The sequence below is a fragment of the Eumetopias jubatus genome, unplaced genomic scaffold (genome assembly GCF_037043125.1).
Source record: "Eumetopias jubatus isolate StellerSeaLion01/CBP00866 unplaced genomic scaffold, mEumJub1_p1.0 scaffold_5, whole genome shotgun sequence".
Taxonomy (NCBI): domain Eukaryota; kingdom Metazoa; phylum Chordata; class Mammalia; order Carnivora; family Otariidae; genus Eumetopias; species Eumetopias jubatus.
In genome coordinates this window covers 93105693-93127583 of record NW_028274811.1, presented here as the reverse complement: position 1 = coordinate 93127583, position 21891 = coordinate 93105693, and the positions used below count along the sequence as shown (strand labels likewise).

Genomic DNA, 21891 nt, shown 5'->3' with positions numbered 1-21891 from the left:
CTTGGCTTAGGGGAATTTGTGGCTGGTTTGATCTACAAAAATTCTCTCCATTTCAGCAATAAGGCTGTTTGGCTTTCTTATCATTCATGTATTCACTAGAGTAGTACTTTTAATTTCCTTCAAAACTTTTCCTTTGCGTTCACAACTTGACTATAACTGGTGCAAGAGGCCAGATTTTCGCCTATCTCAGTTTTCAACACTGCCTTCCTCACTAAGCCTAATTATTTCTAGCTTTTGATTTAAAGTGAGAGCCGTGCAATTCTTCCTTTCACTTGAGCACTGCAAGGCCACTGTAGGGTTATTAACTGGCATAATTTTGATATTACTGTGTCTCATGGAATAAGGCCTGAGGAGAAAGGGAGAGAGCCAGGGGAATGGCCAGTCAATGGAGCAGTCATAAGATACACAATTGGCCATCTTATTTTTTTTCCTAAAGTATATTTTATGATTTATTTTCTTGTAGTTGACACACAATGTTACATTAGTTTCAAGTGTACAACACAGTGATTTGACAAGTCTATATATTATGCTATGCTCCGCACAAGTGTAACTACCATCTGTAACCATATAATGCTATTGTAATACTCTTGACTATGTTCCCAATGCTGCAACTTTTATCCCTGTGACTTATTCATTCTACAACTGGAAGCTTGTATCTCCCACTCCCCTTCACCCATTTTTGTCCATCCCCTCACCCTCTCCTCTCTGGCAACCATCAGTTCTCTATACTTATGGGTTTGTTTCTGCTTTTTGTCTACTCTGTTCTGTTTAGATTCCACATATAAGTGAAACATACTATATTTTTCTTTCTGTGTCTGACTTATTTCACTTAGCATAATACCCTCATGTTGTCTGAAATGGCAAAAAAAAAACAAACTCATTTTTCATGGCTAATATTCCAGTGTGTGTGTGTATCACATCTTCTTTATGCATTCATCTATTGATGGACACTTGGGTTACTTCCCTATCTTGACTATTGTAAATAATGCTGCAATAAATATAGGGGTGCACATATCTTTTCCCAAATTAATGTTTTTGTTTTGTTTTCTAAATACCCAATCATGGAATTACTGGAGCATATGCTATTTCTAATTTTTGGAGGAACTTCCATACTGTTTCCCACAGTGGCTGCACCAACTTACATTTCCACCAACAGTGCACAAAAGTTCCTTTTCCTCTGCATCCATGTCAATACTTGTTATTTCTTGTCTTTTTAATATGAGCCATTCTGAAAGGTGCAAGGTGATACCTGCTTGTGGTTTTGATTTGCATTTCCCCAATGGCTTCTCGGCCTTTTGGCTAAGATCAAGTGTGATTTGCATTTCCCTGATGATTAATGATGCTGAACATCTGTTCATGTATCTGTTGGTCAAATGTCTGTCTTTGGAAAAAATGTCTATTCATGTCCTCTACCCATTTACTATTTGGGGTTTTTTGGTGGTTGTTTAAGTTCTTTATGTATTTTTGGATATTAACCCCTTCTCAGACATATCATTTGCAAATATCTTTTCCCATTCAGTAGGCTGCTTTTTCATTTTGTTGATGGTTTCCTTTGCTATGCAAAAAGCTTCTTAGTTTGAGGAAGTCCCAATAGTTTATTTTTGCTTTTGTTTCCCTTGCCTTAGGAGACATACCTAGAAAAAAATACTATTACAGCCTATGTTAGAAAAATTACTGCCTCTGCTCTCTTCTAGGATTTTTATGATTTCAGGTCTCACATTTAGGTCTTTAATCCATTTTGAGTTTATTTTTATATGTAGTATAAGAAAGTGGTTCATTTTCATTCTTTTGTATGGCTGTCTAGTTTTCCCAACACCATTTATTGAAGAGAGTGTCTTTTTCCCCATTGTATATTCTTGCCTCCTTTGTCATAGATTAATTGACCATGTAAGTGTGGGATTATTTCTGGGTTCTATTATGTTCCACTGATCTGTGTGTCTATTTTTGTGTCAGTACCATTACTGTTTTGGTTATTCCAGCTTTGTAGTGTATGTTGAAATCTGAGATCCTGTTACCTCCAGCTTTGTTATTTTTCAAGATTTCTTTCACTATTTGGGGTCTTTTTGGTTCCATACAAATTTTAGTATTATTCTAGTCCTGTGAAAAATACTGTTGGTATTTCTATAGGACTTCATTGAATCTGTAGATTGCTTGGAGCATATGGACATTTTAACAGTGTTAATTCTTCCAGCCCATGAGCATGGAATATCTTTCCATTTGTTTTTGTCATCTTCAATTTCTTTCATCAATGTCTTATAGTTTGGGTGATTCCTAGGTATTTTATTCTTTTTGGTGCAGTTATAAATGGAATTGCTTTCTTAATTTATCTTTATTGCTACTATGTTATTAGTATATAGAAATACCACCAATTTCTGTGTATTAATTTTGTGTCCTGCAGCTTTACTGAATTGATTTAGTACTTCTAATATAGTTTTTTTTTGGTGGAGTCTTTAGGGTTTTCTCTGTATAGTATTATGTCATCTGCAAATAGTGACAGTTAAAAGGCATCCAAATTGGTAAGGAAGTATTTAATCTTTTTTTTTAGCCCATTGCTGTGGCTAGGATTCTCACTACTGTGCTGAATAACAGTTGTGAGAGTGGGCACACTCTCCTTGTCTTATTCCTGATCTTAGAGGAAAAGTTCTCAATTTTTTACCATGGAGTTATGATGTTTGCTGTGGGCTTTTCATATATGACCTTTATTATGTTGAGGTATGTTCCCTGTAAACCCACTCTATTGAGAGTTTTTATCACCAACTGATGCTGGATTTTGTTAAAGCTTTTTCTGCATCTACTGAGATGATCATATCACTTTTATCCTTCATTTTGTTGATATGTATCATATTGACTGATCTTGCATCCCCAGAAAAAAATCCTACTTGATGATGGTAAATGATCCTTGTTGAATGTGGTTTGCTAATACTTTGTTCAGAATTTTGGCACTTTGTTCATCAGGGATATTGCCTGTGGTTTTCTCTTTTTTTAGTGTCTTTGGTTTTAGTATAAGGATTAATTCTGGCCTCCTAGAGTGTACTTGGAAGCTTTCTTTGCTCTTCTATTTTTTAGAATAGATTGAGGAAAATAATCTCTTCTTTAAATGTTTGGTAGAATTCACTGTGAATCCATCTGGCCCTGGGCTTTTTGTTGTTGTTGTTGGTACTTTTTTGATTACCAATTTCATTTCATTCCTAATAATTGGTCTGTTCAGATTTTCTATTTCTTCCTGATTCAGTTTAGAAGATTGTTTCTAGGAATTTATCCATTTCTTCTAGGTTGTCCAGTTTGTTGGCATGTAATGTTTTGTACTGTTCTTTATAATGCTTTATATTTCTGTTGTGCTGGATGTTCTCTTTCATTTCTGATTTTATTTACTTGAGTCCTTTCTCTTTTTTTCCTGACAGACTGGCTAAAGGTTTATCCGTTCTGTTTAACTCTTCAGAGAAGTGGCTCTTGGTTTTCATTGATTTTTTTTTCTATTGGTTTATTTATTAGTCTCAATTTCATTTGAAGCTCTAATCTTTGTTATTTCCTATCTTCTATTAACCTTTGACTTTGTTCTTTTCTAGCTCCTTTAGACATAAGGTTAGACTGTTTGAGATTTTTTTCTTGTTTCTTGAGATAAGCCAGTATCACTATAAATTTTCTTCTTACAACTGCTTTCACTCTGTCCCAAAGATTTTGAATCATTGTGTTTTCATTTTCATTTGTGTCTATTATTTCCTCTTCGATTTCTTCGTTGACCTATTGCTTGTTCAGTAACATGTTGTCTAGCCTTCACATCTTCGTGTTTTTTCAGTTTTCTTCTTGTGATTAATTTCCAGTCTCATACTGTTGTGGTTAGAAAAGATGCATGATATGATTTCAGTCTTCTTAAAATTTATTGAGACTTGAAGTTCACCATCTTTTGTGGTCAAGTTTCATGGCACCCCAAAACAATTATATAGTAACATCAAAGATCACTGATCAACAAATAATAATGAAAAGTTTAAAATATTGCAAGAATTACCAAAATCTGACACAGAGACATGAAGTAAGCAAATGCTATTGGAAAAATGACACTGATAGATATACTCACCATGGGGTTGCCACAAACAATTAGTTTGGGGGGGGGGACACAATTGTCTCTGAAGTACAGTAAAACAGGTATGCCTGTACTTAATTTAAAGGTTGGCAACTTTCTTTTTCTTTTTTTTAGATTTTATTTATTTATTTGAGAGAGAGTACGCCAGCACAAGCAGGGGGAATGGCAGGTAGAGGGAGAAGCAGGCTCCCCACTGAGCAAGGAGCCTGATGCGGGGCTTGATCCCAGGACCCTGGGATCATGACCCAAGCTGAAGGCAAATGCTCAACCGACTGAGCCACCCAGGTGCCCCAAGGTTGGCAACTTTCAAAAAAATGTTGAGATTTCTTTATGTTGGCCAAACCTAACACCTATAAGCCAATTTCAGTTTGTGACCTCTGCTATAGCAATAACAATTTAATTATCATAGCTACCACTTTCTGAGCAGAGAGGTTTAGCAACTTGCCCAGGGTTTCACAGCTAGTAATAGGGGAGTCAGGACTGTACTGCATGCGTGTCTTACTCCAAAGCCTGTGCTCTGAAGCACTAGTCTCTTATACCTACCACATATAGTCATCTATATGAGTCTGTCACCTTTTTTCTGTAAAGGGCCAGATTATAAATATTTTCAACTTTGCAGGCTGTGAGGTCTCTGTCACAACTACTCAACTGCCGTTGTGGTGCAAAATCAGCCAGAGACAATATGTAAACAAATGAGCTTGGCTGTGTTCCAATAAAACTTTATTTATAAATATAGATGGTAGGCCAGATATGGCCCATGGACAATAGTTTACTAACACTTGCTTTAAGGGAAGAAATGTTATCTACATTTTGTAGCCCTAAAAAGCAAGGTTGAAAGGGAAGACTTGTCTGAGGCCATATTCTGTGTTCACTGTCACCCAAGCAACACTTTATTGCCACTACCAGATATTCTGTACTTACTTGAAAGAAGTAAGTCTGAATTTTTCTAAAACTATTCTGCAGTGTACAGTCATCTCCCCTGCCCCTGTATAGCTCAGGACTGTAGATTATAATGCAAGAAAAAAACATTTATATGACTTCTGGTTCAGTGTTCCAACAGTAACCCAGATAGCTAATGACAGATGGTTCTACAAAGAGTTCTGCAAAAAAGGACGCCTGGGTGGCTCAGGTGGTTAAGTGTCTGCCTTTGGCTCAGGTCATGATCCCAGAGTGCTGGGATCGAGTCCTGCATCAGGCTCCTTGTTCAGCGGGGAGTTCGCTTCTCCCTCTCCCTCTGCCCCTCCCCCACCGCTTGTAGTCTCCCTCTCTCAAATAAATAAAATCTTTTTTTTAAAAGATTTTATTTATTTATTTGAGAGAGAGAGAGAGAATGAGAGAGAGAGCACGAGAGGGAAGAGGGTCAGAGGGAGAAGCGGACTCCCCGCCGAGCAGGGAGCCCGATGCGGGACTCGATCCCGGGACTCCGGGAGCATGACCTGAGCCGAAGGCGGTCGCTTAACCAACTGAGCCACCCGGGCGCCCCTCTTTTTTTTTTAAGATTTATTTATTTGAGGGGCGCCCGGGTGGCTCAGTTGGTTAAGCGACCGCCTTCGGCTCAGGTCATGCTCCCGGAGTCCCGGGATCGAGTCCCGCATCGGGCTCCCTGCTCGGCGGGGAGTCCGCTTCTCCCTCTGACCCTCTTCCCTCTCGTGCTCTCTCTCTCATTCTCTCTCTCTCTCTCAAATAAATAAATAAAATCTTTTAAAAAAAAGAATTCTGCATAATAGCAGCCCCACAGGCAAAATCCAATGCAGCTCCCAAGACATACACTGTGGTACCTCCCCTAAATCCAGGTGCCCTGGAAATAATGAGGCAGTTGCTAGAGGCAACATGATCATTCATTTTCAAACTCTCTCTCAGGATGTGCCAAGGATATAGAACACCCACATAAGAGAACCAGGTGAACATTTATTTCCTGATACCAGAGTCAACCTATGTCAGCAGGAGCATTATTGATTTCAAAAGTCCCAACAGGCCGTGATTAGAGAAAATGATAAACATAGGCCTGCTAAGAGGAAGGTCTGGGACCGTGGCCAGCTTCCAGACAAAAAGCTCCATTAGCACAGATAGGGAAGCCTCACTTCAAGGACTCCCAAGGCCATTAGACAGCTGAGCTGGGCAGCTGCCTCTTGTCCAGAGCACAGTTAGAACAAGCAGAGCGGATGTATGATGGTGGAACAAACTTCAGGGCTTCAGGATACCTGATCAAGGGCAATTAGGCGGTAGCTCTCTCCTCAGAGAGTTTAGGAGTGGAAGGAAAGGAGTATGTCCTTGGTCTGTTCTATGAGCTGGCTAATAACTTATTGCATCACACCGCACAATATTCACATCCACTTTAAAACTGACCACACTGAGGACCTGTAATGGTTAATTTTATGTGTCAACCTCGCAAGACCATGGTGCCCAGTTGTTTGCTCAAACACCCATGGAGATGTCATTGGGAAGAAACTTTTAGATGTGATTAATATTTAACTCAGTAGACTCTGAGGAAAGCAGATTACCCTCCCTAATGTGAGTGAGCCTCGTCCAACTAGTTGAAGGCCTTAAGACTGAGGTTCCCCTAAGGAAAAAGGAATTCTGCCTCTAGACTGCCCTGGGACTCAAAACTGCAACATCAACTCTTCCCTGGGTCTCCAACCAGCAACCTGCCCTGCAGATTTCAGACTTAGCAGCCATCCACAATTGTATGAGCCAGTTTCTTCAAGTAAACCTATAAATCCATATCTTATTTATATCTGTATTCACATTGTAGGCAGACACCTGTGGTTCAGCATGGAGAAGAGCCTACCACCGAGCCCACAAGCCCAGACATGGTTACCTTTTTGCGTGGCCGAAGCTTGTCCCGCCATTCCTTCAGGTTCTGGTTATGGCTCTCATCTAGAGCCTTCAGCTTCTGGGTTTCATGTTCTACCAGGAGGTGACACTTTTCATTCTGGAACAAATTCCAGACAGAACAGGTAAGAAACTCAGAAGGCAGAGGTGGAGAAGGCTGCAGCGTACCTCATGCTGTAGTCGTGATGGCACCAGCATTATGTTCATTTCTTATTTCTTCTCCTTGATTATAATTTATATGAAACTCTATAAGTACATAGATACCAAGATATGCCTGGAGGAATATTTCAGAATATTCCTGTTAATAATTCTTATTATGTGATGGGATCTGCAGTAATTTGCAGCTTTCTTCTTTGTGCTTTTTTGCGTTGTTTGAATTTTTCAACATGAACATATGTCACTTTAACAAAACTATAAAACATTAATAAATAAAAATAAGTCCCCTAATCCCACCACTAGAGGCAAACCACTGCAACAGTTTAGATGTTCTCAATGTTGTTTAGCTCACCCTGTATATACATTTCTGAAACCTGCTTCCCCCAACCCTTAACATTATAATGTAAACATTTCTACAAAGAATTAACATTTTTCATAATCATTTTTAATGCCTACAGAATATCCCACAGTGTGGATTCATCAAGTTTCCTTAAACATTCCCCTATGTCTGCTCACTTAGGTTGCTCTTAATTTTCACTATTTTAAATAGCATTGTATTTGTGCCTTGGACTGAATTGTGTCTCCCCCAAATTCATATGTTGAAGCCCTAATGCCCAGTGTGATGGTATTTGGAGGTGGGACCTTTAGGAAAAAATTAAGTTTAGTTGAGGTCCTAGGGGTGGGGCCCTCATGATGGGATTAGTGTCCTTAGAAGAGACACTAAAGAGGTTGCTTTCTCTTTCTCTCTTCCATGTGAGGAGAAAGCAAGAAGGCAGCCATCTGCAAGCCAGGAAGAGAGGCTTCACCAGAACCCAGCCGCACTGGTAAGCTGATCTTCCAGGCTCCAAAATTGTGAGAAAATAAACTGTTGTTTAGGCCACCCAGACCGGTATTTCATTATGGCAGCCAGAGTTAAGATTCACTATATATGTAATCTTCTGTATTGTATGTCATTTCTTCAGGAGAAATTTGTAGTAAGGATGAGGACATGGACCTGAATGAGACACTCCCAACATTACCGTTCTCTCTCTGAGGTAAGTTATCCGTCTCACAAAAGTTATGTAGAATTTCTCATAGGCAAAAGGGACAAGTCCCTGTTGATTCCTCACAGACAATATAAAGTAAGGGGCAAGTGCCTTCATCCAGATACCTCAACGTTTTGGGCTGGAAGAGTGAAACCTATTGGGGGATTTTCATTTTGGGCTTCTGAGAGTTTAGAAATCGGTTTAGTTAGAAACAGTACTCCTAGCAGCATGGAGTACCTTTGACCTGCCAGGAGCTGGGCCCCTGGGACTTTATATGGGTTCTCTTAGTTAATGCTCCCAGTAACTCCATGAGGCAGGGATAGGAAAACAGATGCAGAAGGTGAGGGGGTTGGCTAAAATTCACACAGCAACAAATGGCAGAGTCCCTACCTGACAGGCTTCAGCGCCTGTCATGTTTTCTCCACACCTCTCTGCCTCTCCCGAAATTGCCACATGGGTCCAATAGCCTGAGCAATTTCCTGAAATCAGAGGTTTGAGTTGGCCCATCCCTCAGGTATGGCAATGCCTTGCTCCACCACAAGGGGGCGCCAAGTACCAGCTCCTGGGGTGGCGCCCCGCAGGCATGGGGCAAGCTCAGGAGTCAGGAATCTTGACGAGGTCAGGATCTCCCCGGGGAAAGGGGTCACCAAGAGGTTGACAGCATCAGGATACCCTTCCCTGATCTCAGTGGGAAAGCTGTGAGCCTCTTGCCATTAAGGATGGTATGAGATGTAGGTTTTTGTGGGTGTTCTTTGTCAAATTGAGGAAGTTGCCCTCTGTTTCTAGTTTACTAAGAGTGTTCTCATGATTGAGTGTTGGGTTTTGTCAGATGCTTTTTTGCATCTGTTGATGTGACCATGTGGTTCTTGTTTAGCTTGTTGATGTTCTGGATTACACTGATTTTTGAATGTTGAGTCAGCCTGGGATAAAGCCCACTTGGATTCTTTTTATATGTTGTTGGAGTCCATTTGCTAATATTTTGTTGAGGATCTGTGCATCTGTCTTTACGAGAGAGAGTGGTTTGCTGTTCTCCTTACTTATAATGTCTAGTTTTGGTATGAGGATAGCTCGGACACCGTGTCCCAGGACACAGTGATGACCAAGAAATCCAGCAGCATGCCACTGCCAGGCCCCAGGCAAGGCACTTTCAGTCAGTTATCTCATTTACAGAGCCTCACTCCAGTCCTACAAAGTAGGAATTCTCACCCCCACCCCATACCCGTTCACAGCCTGGGAGGGGATGGGATTTGGCCAATATTACACAGCACGATGGAAACGGTCTTAGCCCAGGCTCCTTTGATGAGAGTCTTTGGTCCCTGAGAGTGGACTGCTTTGAGGGAAACTGAGGCAGTCCAAGAAGGGGGGCAGGGAGGGCTGTACCTGCAGCTGCTGCAGCTCACTCATGTTGCTCTCACACTGTGCCATCATGTCCCGCATCTGGTTCTCATGTTTTTGCTGCTGCTGCAGCCGCTCTGACTTCTGCCTCTTCTCCTCTTGCTGGGAGAACTGCAACAGAGAGAGGGTGAGTGCCTCAGAGGGCCACAGGCCTGGCCGGGGGACCGACCTCCACCCGTCAGAGGGGCTGCTTTGTGCACAACCCGAGTTGTGCCCTACAGCATTCAGGCTATGCATGCCCTCCTCCTGAGCTGAGACCCAGGCTGGTGGGGACACAACATTGTGTTGTTGTGACACAGGCCCACGGCCACTGACTCCACGTCCCCAAGACACAGGGGTGACACGCAGGGGGCGTCTTAGTAGACAAGAGGAAGGGGTTTACCAGCAGAGGAAGCCGCAGGACTGAGGCACCAGCATCCGAAAGGGAACGTGAGCAAGCTTCTTCCTCTGTCCAGCAGAGCAGGGGCTGATGAGGGTGTGACTGGCACTCCTCCTCCAAGACCCGGTGCTGCAGCTTATATTTTCTATTCCCCCATCCATATAAGGTTCAGGCCCCACCAAACCTGCAGCACACCCACAGGGCCCCCACCTGCTTGATCTTCTCGCGCTGCTCAGAGGCACTGCCTGCGCCGTTGATGTGGAGGCTCTTCTTGTACATGGCCATGCGCGTCTTGCCCTCGCTCCTCTGAATCTTGGGCAGCCGTGCTTTCTCCTGCTGCTGCCGCACCTTCAGCTGCTCCATCATGCGCTGATTGTAGCGCTGCATCTGCTCCCGCTCCTGAGGGGACAGCCAGCCGGGCCTGAGGCCACGTGTGCTCTGGGCCCCGGGGGGTGTGAGGAGAGGCCCAGGCCCCGTGTGGCCCCGAATGCTCAGCAGAGCAAGGCTGCTATCATTTTACTTCTACTGTTCATTTTTAAAGTGAGAACAGAAAATGTTACTTTTTGTTAATGTTTTGGATTTTTACCTTCTAAATGCCTTCTTGTATCATCTGTGGTGGCAGGCCATTAAAGCTAATACTTCAGGGCAAAATGTACACTAACAGGGACAGTTCATCATTCTTGATGGCAGGTGTCAGTTAAAAGTCTTACTAAATTTGAGTTTTTCCTTCACCTAACACATGTTTGTATTTCAAAACTTGGCATGGCCATCATCTCCTCCAAGGAGCCTCCCCTGACTTCCTAGCCAGGGTGGGCACCCTCGTTAGAGCCGCCATAGCCCTCTGCTGACCGTCATCACTGCATTTAGATTAGGAATTGTAACTACCCACTGACTGTACATGCATACCTCGGCTTGTCTGTCTCGGTTCCCACTAAGGGCATCAAGCCAAGACAGACAATCACACAGAAGTTGAGGGTGCTCTGGCCACACAGAGCAGGGGCCCTTGCCTGGTCTGAGGGGGTTAAGGAAGGCTTCCTGGCAGAGGTGGTGTTTAAGTTGAGACTTAAAAGCATTGAGGGAATGCATGTGAAAGACAGAGATAAGGGGAAAACGGAAAGATGAAGGAAAAGGGAAAAAAGTGAAAGACACACCCTAGGGAGTCCATGAGGGAGCTCCCGTCTGCTGCCCTGCATGGTCTCCCCTATTCCTGGCCCCTCCACCTGAGGCAGGACATCCCAAGAACCTCCCTGGGCCTCACCATGACCAACACCTGGCTCCTCTTGGGGGCACAGCTCGTATTCAAGGGGCTCCCCGTCACAGTGTGGCCTCACCACCCTACCCAGCTCTTTTTGTGGCAGCCCTGGTGGCCCGCCCAGCCAGGGACCTTCTCACCTTCTCGTGCTTGCGCACCAGCTCATGCCGCTGGAGAAAGTACTGGTCTTTGAGCTGCTGCTTCACCAGTTGGTGCCTCTCCTGCAGGTGATGCTCCTCCATTTCCCACAGGGCTGCCTCCCGGTCTGTGGAGGATGAGGCCTGATGAGATGCTAATGGCCAGAACCCCACTGGGCCCTGCCCGGCATCAGATGATAGCTCCCAGGGGAGTGGTACACCAGGAAGTGACTGGAGTCAGAAGCCAGAGAAACCAGAGACCTAGGCTGGAGCCCAGCTCATTCACTAGGATTTGGGACAGGCAGTAAACCCTCTCCGGGCTTCCATTCCTGCCTCTGCCAAATGGGTACAACCACACCACAGAGGGAGAAACGTTCTTGGGAGACATGTTTATGTTCAGTGTTTCTTAATGGGCAGGTGGGAAGGGCTCATGAAGCACCATGAAGAGGACAGGACAGCCCTCTTGTCACTATTCCCTCCTTTGGAAAATGGGGGACACCTCCTTGGCCACTGTACGTCCCTTATATATACATGATTGAGACAGAAGTATCTGGCATTTTATCACTGGAAGTCTATTATCTGATCCTCTGCTCAGCCACAGGCAGGGAGCTGGTGTCAGATGAAGACCTCATGCCCTGCAAGACACAGAGCGGGCTGGTGCTCAACCCACTAAGAATGGTCAGTTCATTGCACTGCCTTCTGATCTGTGAAAACCGATAGCCGCCCACAGTACGTCGGAATGGTGATTTGGCTTCCTGACCAAAATCAGAACCACTGCCCCACAAGTAGGGTGGTTCTTCTCGACATCATGGGACAAAAAAAGAAATGCGGGCTTTCCTGAAACATCTATGGCTCCTCAGAACGTCAGAACATCCAGGACCCCATTTTGCTGCCCCGCACCCAAGTACTGAGGCATCTACACTGCTCAGCTGTGTGGGCCATCACAGCGCTGGCTGTAGCTTCTTCATTGTGTCAGGAAGCCAGAGATGGTGCTGGTCCCCTGGCCCCATGTCTTTTGCTTCTTCACGACAGGCTGCACCGTTGGCTCAAAAGCCCACAGGCGCCACACTCAAACTTTCACCCATCCAACTGTTTTACATGTAGCTCAAACAACAGATTTTTGGCCATTTAGAGCCCACTTGCTTTTGCACACCCCCACAAAACACCAAACATCTGCTAGGCAGAGATGAGATAAAGCCAGGGCTACAGAAAGACCCTAAGCCCTGCTGCCCTTCAGAGCTCTACCCTAGGACCCCCTTGCTGAGTGACCCCATCCAGATACAGAAGCCCTCTCTCCCCAGGAGTTTCTCTGCCCTCCTTCTGGGAGTGGCCCACACTGGGGTCTCTGGAAGGTCCCGTGCTGTGAGGGACCCGCTGGTGTGCAAACCTGTCAGAGCCCCCCCCACACCAGGGTGGTTAGGAGCTCAGCTTCAAGAGGAGATCCGTGGTCAAGGCCCACTCTACCACCCATTAGCCGAGCAACACGAGTCAAAGCATAGTCGTTCTGCAAGCCTCCGTTTTCTTGTCTACAAAAATGCCTCATTGCATTAAGGTGAAGATTCAAGGAGATTGAGCCATGAAGACTGCACACGGCCTGGCAGATCAGTCACTCGATATGTGATAGCTCTTATAAGGGGCTCAATACTGTCCCCACCCCCGGCACCCTGTTCACCCGGTGTACTTATTTACAATTTCTACCCACCCTACATCCCTCCCTCCCTTACCAGGAATAATGCTGGTGACAGCTGGTATCTGTGCCTCAGTCCTGACTTCAGTGGGAGCTGTCCCCATGTTTCACTCTGAAGGATGCTGTTTGGTGTTAGGATGGAGAAGAACCTAGCAGTTCCTAGCAGAGCCCACTCTCTGGCACCCACCTCGAAGGAGTTCCTGCTTCCTAGTGAGACACTCGCGCTCCTTGTCACAGATCTCCCGCCTGTTGTCAGCAGTGATCTTCTTCATCGCCAGCTCCAGGTCCTCCTTCTGCTTGGCCAGGAAGTCCCGGTCCTGTGTGGGAAGGAGGAGGACAGACCTTTAGCGCCGGCCTCGGCGTCTCACCCTCTACTGTTGCTACAGAAGAAAAGTCATCACGAGCGGCAGAGAAAACATATGTGGGGAAATGTGAGACTTAGAGACACGTCAACCAATTGTGGCACGTGCACTTTATGTAGACCCTGATTCAATCAAATTGTAAAAAAGAAAATTAATGAGACCATTGGAAATGTAACTAATGATTCAACTGCAAATGTGTCAATAAGTAATTGTTAACTATTTAAAGGTTTAGGTACGTTTATAGTATTGTGGATTTTTTGAGAGATACCTACTGAGACATTTACAGGTGAAATGACAGGATGTGTGGGATTTGATTTAAAATAACACAGAAGGGTGGGGGAGTGAGGGGGCATGAGTTCCTAATTCCCGAGATCAGGTAATAAGGGGCTTCCGGAGGAGAGACAATGGCCTCCGAGAAACAAACCGGGGGTTCTGGAGGGGAGGGGGGCGGGGGGATGGGTGAGCCTGGTGATGGGTATTAAAGAGGGCACATTCTGCGTGGAGCACTGGGTGTTATGCACAAACAATGAATCATGGAACCCTACATCAAAAACTAATGATGTAACGTATGGTGACTAACATAACAAAAAAAAAATTAAAAAAAATAAGGGGGTTCCGGTTGTACCTTTCTGCCTATATTTTTAATTTGCCATAATAAAGAGTTAAAAATTAAAATTTAAATACTTTAGGGAACACCTAAGCAAAAACAAAAATCCCCACAAATCCTATCACCCAGGAGTAGCAACTGGTTTTGGGGTATCTATACAAACATGTTTACGTAAAAGGACTTAAGAGATTTGTACACCCATGTTCGTAACAGAATTATTCACAATAGCTACGGGGGAAATAACTATCCACAGACAGAAGAGTGCATAAACAAAATGTAGTATAGGTACACTCTGGAACGTTACTCAGCCCTGAAAAGGAAGGAAATTCTTACACACGCTACAACGCGGGTGAATCTCAAGGGCATGTTAATTGAAGTAAAGCAGACACAAAAGGACAAATACTGTATGATCCCATGTATAGTAGGTCAGATTCGTGGAGACAAAGTAGAATGGTGGTTGCCAGAGACTGGGGGAGGGGAATCATGGGGTGTTACTATTTATTCAGTAGTAGTTTCAGTTTTGCCAGATTAAGGGTTCTGGAGATGGGTGATGGGGATGGTTGGCACAATGGTGTGAATGTACGTAATACCACTGAACTGTACGCTTAAAAATGGTTAAGATGCTAACTTTTGTTGGGTCTATTTTACTGTAATTTTTAAAAAGTAAAAATACCTTTCCGTGTCATAATGTAATCTTCTATCAAATGAGTTTTAATGGCTGAAAATATTTCATGGCCCAGATGTACCCTAGCTTATTCACCCAATACCTAATAGGTTGTTTCCAGGTTATCTCTATTTTAGGTGGTGCTGCTCTTCACACTCTGGTAGCTAACTATCTGTAAACCTCTGTGATGATTTATCCTCAGGACTAGTCTCTAGAAACAGAAGATCCAAGCCAAGAATGTGCACATTTTTGAGGCTCTCGATGCCACTGCCAAAATGGCTTCCTTAAAGAGTCAATCTGCTCTCCCTTTGTGGGGATGGGGGCCGTCTCCCCCACCCTCCCCAGCCCGGAATTCTTTTTCTGATGATAGCATCAAGGGACAGGTTGTAGGACAGTATGATGGTGTCCCGGAGAGAACATGAAGTCTGGAGACAGACTGAGTTTGGGGCCGTGCCCCATACTGCTAACTCCGGAGAGTCACCTCCCTGAGCCTTAGTTTCTTCCTCTGCAAAGGGAAAAACGAACAGCACCTACCCTGGTAAGCCATGAATGCTAAACCGGATAATATACAAAGCATTTTTAAGTGTACATTTGGGGGCAGAGGAAGCAAACTGTACAGACTCCATAGTGGGAGGAAAGTGAGTACATGGTCTGACAAGGGCTACAGAGAAGGCTGGTGAGGCTGGGGCAGAGGGGACTGAGACGAGGTGGGAGAGGCTCTCTGGAACCAGACCCACCGGGCCTTGTAAGCACATGAGGAGGCTGGTCTTATCTTATGGACAAAGTGGGAGCCACTGAAGGCTTTCAAGACACAAGGCTATAGGGGGAGAGTGACACGATCAGATTTGGAATTCATGTTGATCACACTGGCTGGTGGGAGAGGAAACTGTAGGAGAGCAAGAGAGGAAGCAGGGAGACTAGCTGGGAGGCTGTTGCAGCAGTCGAGGCAAAAGATGACCATAGCTAGAGAGTCACAGAGATGCAGACAAAGTGACGAGATCCAGAGACAGTTTGGAGCTCAAAAAAACAAAACCAAAAAAAAAAAAAAAACCCATGCTTTAGGAGGTGATAAAGGGTTGGAGGGAAAGGAGGTGTCAGCAATGACAATGACAAGGCTTTGGCCTGACACAGGATGGAGGACAGTGCCCCCTCAGAATCCAAGAACAGGGCCAGGCCTGAGAGATCGTGGGTTTGACACCTGAGATTCCAAAAGATGCCAAGTGGGCAGGTGGATGTACTGGGTTATTCAAGGAGATATGACATGCAAACAGCCCTAAGACGAGGCAGGAGGCACTAAACGCTTTGGAAGAGGTAGATGTAAAGGGCTGGGTGTCCAGAAGCCAGGGAGCTCACTTCTAGCTGGAGTGAGAGCAGTCAAGGAAGGCTGCCTGGGGAAGGTGCTAACAAGGATAGGCTGGATTTCAGCACTCAGAGTGAGAGATGGGTATGCAAGGGGCAAGGCATGGGCATAGACAGAGGGGGAACTTGATCATTCAGGGTCTCAAACCTGGGACTCTCCAGCCCCTCTGCTCCCCGACTGAGGGGCAAGGACTCACGAGAAGCTGCTTTTTCTGTGCGTGCTCCTCCATCTTCTGCTTCATGCTCTCCTTCCGCTGCTGCCTGGGAAGCTTCTCGACCTCGTTCTTCACCTGCACCAGAAATAGTGGAGAGTGGCAGGGTCAGGCTCCCTCCTCACATTTCCTAGAAAAGAAGTCTTCACCCCTGAACTCCTGGGTCAGGGAGACCAAAGACAGGGTTCAGCTTTCTAGACACTGGCCTCCAACCCCACTCTCCACCACGCCCCTCGGATAGGTGGTCTCCACTGGCCTACTCCTGTCTGCTGCTGGCTCCGGTTTTGGACTCGCCTAGAGCGAAGAGGCGCTGCTTTTGCTGCTTGCTATCCAGCCCCCTTCTGATGGCGGCACCTCCCTTTCCCTTAGGGCAGCCTTTCTCAACCTTTAGACATTTTCTTCCTAATCACCTGCCCCCATGAAATAGTAATCCCATGGATAAACTATCAATCTGTTAAACCATTATAATAACCAAAGCTATTTTTAACCCCTCAGGAGTGCTAGCTCCCTGGTTAAGAAGACACACTTCAGGCACCGTCTCCTCAGCTCCTGAGGTTCAGGTGGGGCTGACTGCACCCACCCCCCCTCCATCTGGCTCGAGGCCGGGCACATGACGCAGGCGGCCAGTCACCATATTCCATGCCCTGGCCTCAGGGACTGGTTCAGAGATGAGCATATGACCCCAGATGGGCCAGTGAGAGCTTTCGGACGTGTGCCGGAACTATCGAGGAAAGCTGCTCTCTCTCCTCTGGGGTTTCTAAACTGGGAGGATGGAGGCCACGGTGGGCCACCCTGGAGGGGCCTGCCTGAGACAAAACTCAGTGCCAGGAGGCAATGCCAAAACCTGAAAAGGAAGGATTCCTAGTGACACTTCTGCCCTCCTGGCCAGAGGCCAGCAAGCATGCTCAAGCCAGCTGGAAATAGGCTTCTGTCTTTTATAAGAGAAGATGGAGAAGAGATTCATGACATTTCTCTCTAAGGCACCCAGAGTTCCTGAGACAGTTCTGAGGAACCCACACCTTTCCAGGTGTCTGACACCCCAAACTCACTGACAGGGCTCTTAGGAGCAGCTGGTGGAAAAATACTGTCCATGATCAAAAAACATTCCAGGGGAGTTCTTCCAGCATGGTGAGTGTAAGCCAAAGCAGCCTCTCTCTCCTACTGACTACAATGAAAAACCCTGGTAAAATACAAAAAAGAACTACCCAAGGGCTCTGAAAAGTAAACAAAAACAGGTGACCAGGGAGGAGCCAAAACTTATAGAAGAGGTTAGGACAGTTTCCTAATTTTTTTTCCTTTTGTGCTCCTGGCTTTGCTCCAGTCCCAGACCTGCACAGTGGTGCAGTGGAAACACTAACACTCTAAGAAACCTCATGTTCTGGGCTTGTGCGGGTCAAAAGAGTGTATGGGGAGAATCCCAGAGAGAAGGCAGCAGAAGGAGGGAAACCCTAATTCTGTGCATGAGTCCACACACATCTCAAGTTCACCCGAGCTGAGCGGGACAAGACAGACCCAAAGCAGTATAGCAGGGGCTTTGAAAACCACACTATGATTGGAGCCGCCACCCACAGAAGACAAGACAGAACCTATGGTCTGAGCCTACCAGGATCGGGCTGCCTGCTAAAATAAAAAAGTCAACATTCTCTAGACTGTAACAGGACCCAGAGTCTACACACAGTAACATTCAAAATGGCAATGATAAATCCAAACTTAACATATAAAGAATCAGGAACTAGGACCAATTTTCAAAGAAAAAACCATCACATGCCAATTCCAGGATGACCCAGACACTGGAATTACCAGACAAAAACTTTAGGGGCGCCTGGGTGGCTCAGTTGGTTAAGCGACTGCCTTCAGCTCAGGTCATGATCCTGGAGTCCCGGGATCGAGTCCCGCATCGGGCTCCCTGCTCAGCGGGGAGTCTGCTTCTCCCTCTGACCCTCTTCCCTCTCATGCTCTCTGTCTCTCATTCTCTCTCTCAAATAAATAAATAAAATCTTTAAAAAAAAAAAAAAAACTTTAAAGCAGCTATTATAACTGCACTCCGTCAGGTGAAGGTAAACATACTTGAGGTTAATGAAAAGACAGAATGTTGCCACAGAGAAATACAAACCTTAAAAAAGAGACAAGGGGCGCCTGGGTGGCTCAGTTGGTTAAACATCTGACTCTTGGTTTCAGCTCAGGTCATGATCTCAGGGTCATGGGATCGAGCCCCTTGTCAGGCTCTGTGCTCAGTGCGTAGTCAGCTTCTCCCTCTCCCTCTGCCCCCCTCCCACATGCACGCACATGTGCTCTCTCAAATAAATAAAATCTTTTAAAAAGAGACACGCAAAAAACTTAGGACTAAACAATACAGCATCTGACACTAAACACAGAAAGCACTGGACAGAGCCCAGGGTGGAATGGAGGTGACAGAAGGGCCAGGGAATTTGAAGAGCAAGTAATAAAAATTATACAACATGAACAAGAAAGAGAAAAGATTACAAAGACTAAAGTGTTAGAGACTTACAGGAAAATACCAAAGGTGTAATATTCGTGTTTTGGGGAGTGCCAGAAGGAAAGGAGAAAGAGATAGGTATAGAAAATGCACACCTATAATGGCCAAAACCTTCTGGCTTCCGTGGCAGTGAACAGCATCTTGAGAGTGGGGTTCCTCTCTCTTTTGCTCAGTACCCCCAGCACCTAGCACAGTGCCATACGTGTGCATAGTCAATAAAAGAGGTGCTGAGTAGCTCTCATTTTGATAGGAGGTAAGTGGGACTCAGGAAAGTTGCTGTCCAAAGCTCAACATAGTGGTCCAGAGCCAAGACTCAGAACCAGGCCTGACTCCCAAGCCTGTGCTCCCTGCCCTGGAGCTGGGGGTGTGCTTAGTATCAGCACCATACCCCAGCCCACTGGCCTGGCTCTCAGCAGGAGGGCCAGGTAAGGCCAGTGAGGCACTCATCTCAGGCATAAAAAGGAATACCATAAACTTCAGTAATCAAGATAAATTACATTTAAAAATTTCAGAATTCATGCCCAAAATCATGACTATCAAAATTTTTTTAAGATTTTATTTATTAGAGAGCGAGAGAGAGAGCACAGCAGGGGGAGCATCAGGAGAGGCAGAGGGAGAAGCAGGCTCCCCGCTGAGCAGAGGGCCTGACGCGGGGCTCGATCTAGGACCCTGGGACCATGACATGAGCTGAAGGCAGACACTTAACCAACTGAGCCACCCAGGCGGCCCATGAATATCAAAATTTTAAATACAGACAGGATCCAGCCCTATATTTGCAGGACTCAAACTCATCACCTCACCCTAATCCTGGCCCTGTTGGATACTGACTTTTAAGTAACTGACATTCTGTTCATCATGAATATTTTGCAGTAATTTTTATTTTAAAACACTACACTAGGATATTATTTATCTTGATGATTACCAAGGTTTTTGGCGCCCCCTTCAGTTTTGTGCCCACATGTCTCACCCCAGCCCTGCCCCTGCAGCTGCCTGAGGCCCCCTGGATACAACAAATGTCACACCCACACACCGCCGTCTGGGAGCTGGGCTCTGAGGCTGGCAGCACCACAGACCACCCTTAGAGGCTGTTCTGCAGACTGCGGATGGCCAGCAAGTATGGCCCAGCCTGCCAGTGACAGGCTCCACAGAGGGACGTGTGCACTGTTCTTTGGGACCCAGATGCCCTTCCCCAGGGCAGGCTGGGAAATCTGCCCCTCTCCCTTTGTCTCAGGACCATCTACCTCTTTGCCACCTCCCCCTTCCTCTTCCAGCTGGGAGAAGAAAGAGAAGAAGAGCCACATGGGTCCCAACTAGGGGACTGCTGTTTGGGCAGAAGAAGGGCAGGGCACAGAAGACATACTGCGTTTGCCACCCAGCAGCCGCTCCCCCTTCTGGTCAAAGCATCTCAGATCCCCCTGGGCTGCCATCCCTTCCTTCTCCCCTGCTCTCTTTCAGCTGGGGTTGCTAGGCTGGGAGGATGTCCAGGAAGCTGCCTGGGAGTCAAGTCAACCCAAGACAGCAGAGCCCAGATGATGGAGAAGTGGCTCCTCACGGTGCAGATGGAGCACGTAAACCCAGACACATGACGTGAGCTCAGGTACACGAGCTCCCCAAATTCCCTCCGCTGCTGAAGTGGGGCTCGGCTGGGGTTTTGATCACTTGCAACCTAGACACCCCAGCCTCCACCCAACACATATTCACCTCCTTCTTCATCAGTTTGAGCTGCTCCTGGAACCTGGTGTAGTCCCGATCCTGCTCCAGCCGGATCCGCCTGGCCTCCTCCCGGCGGCGCACACCATGGTCCTGCTCCATCCTCTCCACTTGCTGTTTCTGTTGACGCTCCAGGTTCTCCAGCTCCGTGTCAAAGAACTTCTTCTTGGCCTGGAAGGAGCAGAAGGAGAAATTCAGCAAAGTCACTCTATACCTGGGAGGAAGATGGGAAGCAAGATGGGGAGAGCCCAGAGCTTATCTTCAGACCTGGGCTTGAATCCCAGCTCAACCACCTCTTTGCCCTGTGACCTGGGACAAGTCACCTAACCTTGGTGAGTCTCTGTTTCCTCATGTGCAAAAGGCAGACCGGACTGTCTACCTTGTATGGTACTCAACAAAGGTCAGTCTCCCTCTGGACACCCTCCCGAATGACTCAGAAAAGCACTGGGGCTTTCATGAGATTCTGGGTTTACAAAGCCAATGCCTCAGGAGATCAGGAAAGCACAGGAATTGGGCTCTCTGCTGCCCTTAAAGAAAACACGGAGCAAGAAGCCCTCCGGGGACCCATCCTTTCTCACACTCACATTGATTTCTTGTTCAAAACGTTTATGCATCTGCTCCAGCTGCAGTTCATGCTTGCTGCTCAGCTGGGTCTGGTTCCGGTGTTCTTCTTTCTGGAGGAGCCGAAGCTCTCGGAGCTCCTGGCGCCTAAAGAGTGAAAGGATGTGCACCTCAGCAATCACGTTAACTCTGGCTAGAGACACTGGAGGCTGGCACGTGGAACGGGGCAGAGGCAGGACTAGAACTCAGGCTGAACTTGACATTTATTGACAGGCAAAACATTAATATCAGTGTATAAAGAATCTATTATAAAGAATCAATGTACAAATCTATTAGAAAAACAGGAGGAGCCTACTTTTAAAAAGGAACACAAAACACGAATAGACATGAAAGAAAAAACAAAAAGAAATTTTAAAATTACCTAATATGGATATGAGGTGCAAATTAAAAATTCCATTTTCATTAAAAAGGCAAGAGGGGCAATTGATATTTTCATAACCTGCCAGTATGGACTGGTACATTCTGGAGGACAACTGGTAATAAGTTCGTGCCTTTTGATACAGTATTTCCACTTCTAAATATTGATTCTATAGAAATATTCATAGATGCACAACTGAATAAGGATAAACATAACAAAATTACTCATAATAGTCCAAAACTAAAAATGACTTAAATGTTCATCATATAGGTCTAATTAAATAAATTGAAACACATCCACCAGATGTTAATTTTGTGTACACAACCATGAAAAAAATCAAGTTTTAAAAAATATTTAATTACATGAAAAAACATTAAAAATGGGACAATTTTTTTTAAAAAATGTAACAATTCTACATGAATAGATTTAGAATGATCTCTAAGTGAAAAAAGCAAGATGTTGACAAGTGGATCTATTATTGTTACCCTACCTTATGGGAGAAAAATAAAAAAAAATTATATGTCTGTGTGTGTGTGTTCACTTTCCTATTTAAACAC

General features: G+C 45.5%; 1 protein-coding gene and 1 long non-coding RNA gene across 7 annotated transcripts in view; one reads left to right on the top strand and one right to left on the bottom strand.

Moving 5' to 3' along the window:
* Positions 1-18125, top strand: part of LOC114208740 (uncharacterized) — a 64329-nt gene extending 46204 nt beyond the window's left edge. For 3 of the 6 annotated variants that reach the window (XR_003609118.2, XR_015768199.1, XR_015768200.1), the window contains 4 exons: positions 6834-7038; positions 7828-7893; positions 8032-8103; positions 11853-13725. This is a non-coding gene — a long non-coding RNA (uncharacterized LOC114208740). Of the gene's footprint in view, positions 1-6833; positions 7039-7827; positions 7894-8031; positions 8104-11852; positions 13726-16643 lie in introns of those variants that run through there. The other 3 variants (XR_003609120.2, XR_003609119.2, XR_015768201.1) reach the window with 3 other exon arrangements.
* STK10 (serine/threonine kinase 10) overlaps positions 1-21891 on the bottom strand; it is a 117623-nt gene that overhangs the window by 6566 nt on the left and 89166 nt on the right. The window contains exons 11-18 of the mRNA XM_028102837.2: positions 20940-21063; positions 20347-20526; positions 16134-16226; positions 13132-13261; positions 11261-11385; positions 10079-10267; positions 9475-9600; positions 6900-7013 (exon numbers count right to left, since the gene is read on the bottom strand). Coding sequence (XP_027958638.1) covers positions 6900-7013; positions 9475-9600; positions 10079-10267; positions 11261-11385; positions 13132-13261; positions 16134-16226; positions 20347-20526; positions 20940-21063 — 1081 coding nt within the window. The remainder of the gene's footprint in view (positions 1-6899; positions 7014-9474; positions 9601-10078; positions 10268-11260; positions 11386-13131; positions 13262-16133; positions 16227-20346; positions 20527-20939; positions 21064-21891) is intronic.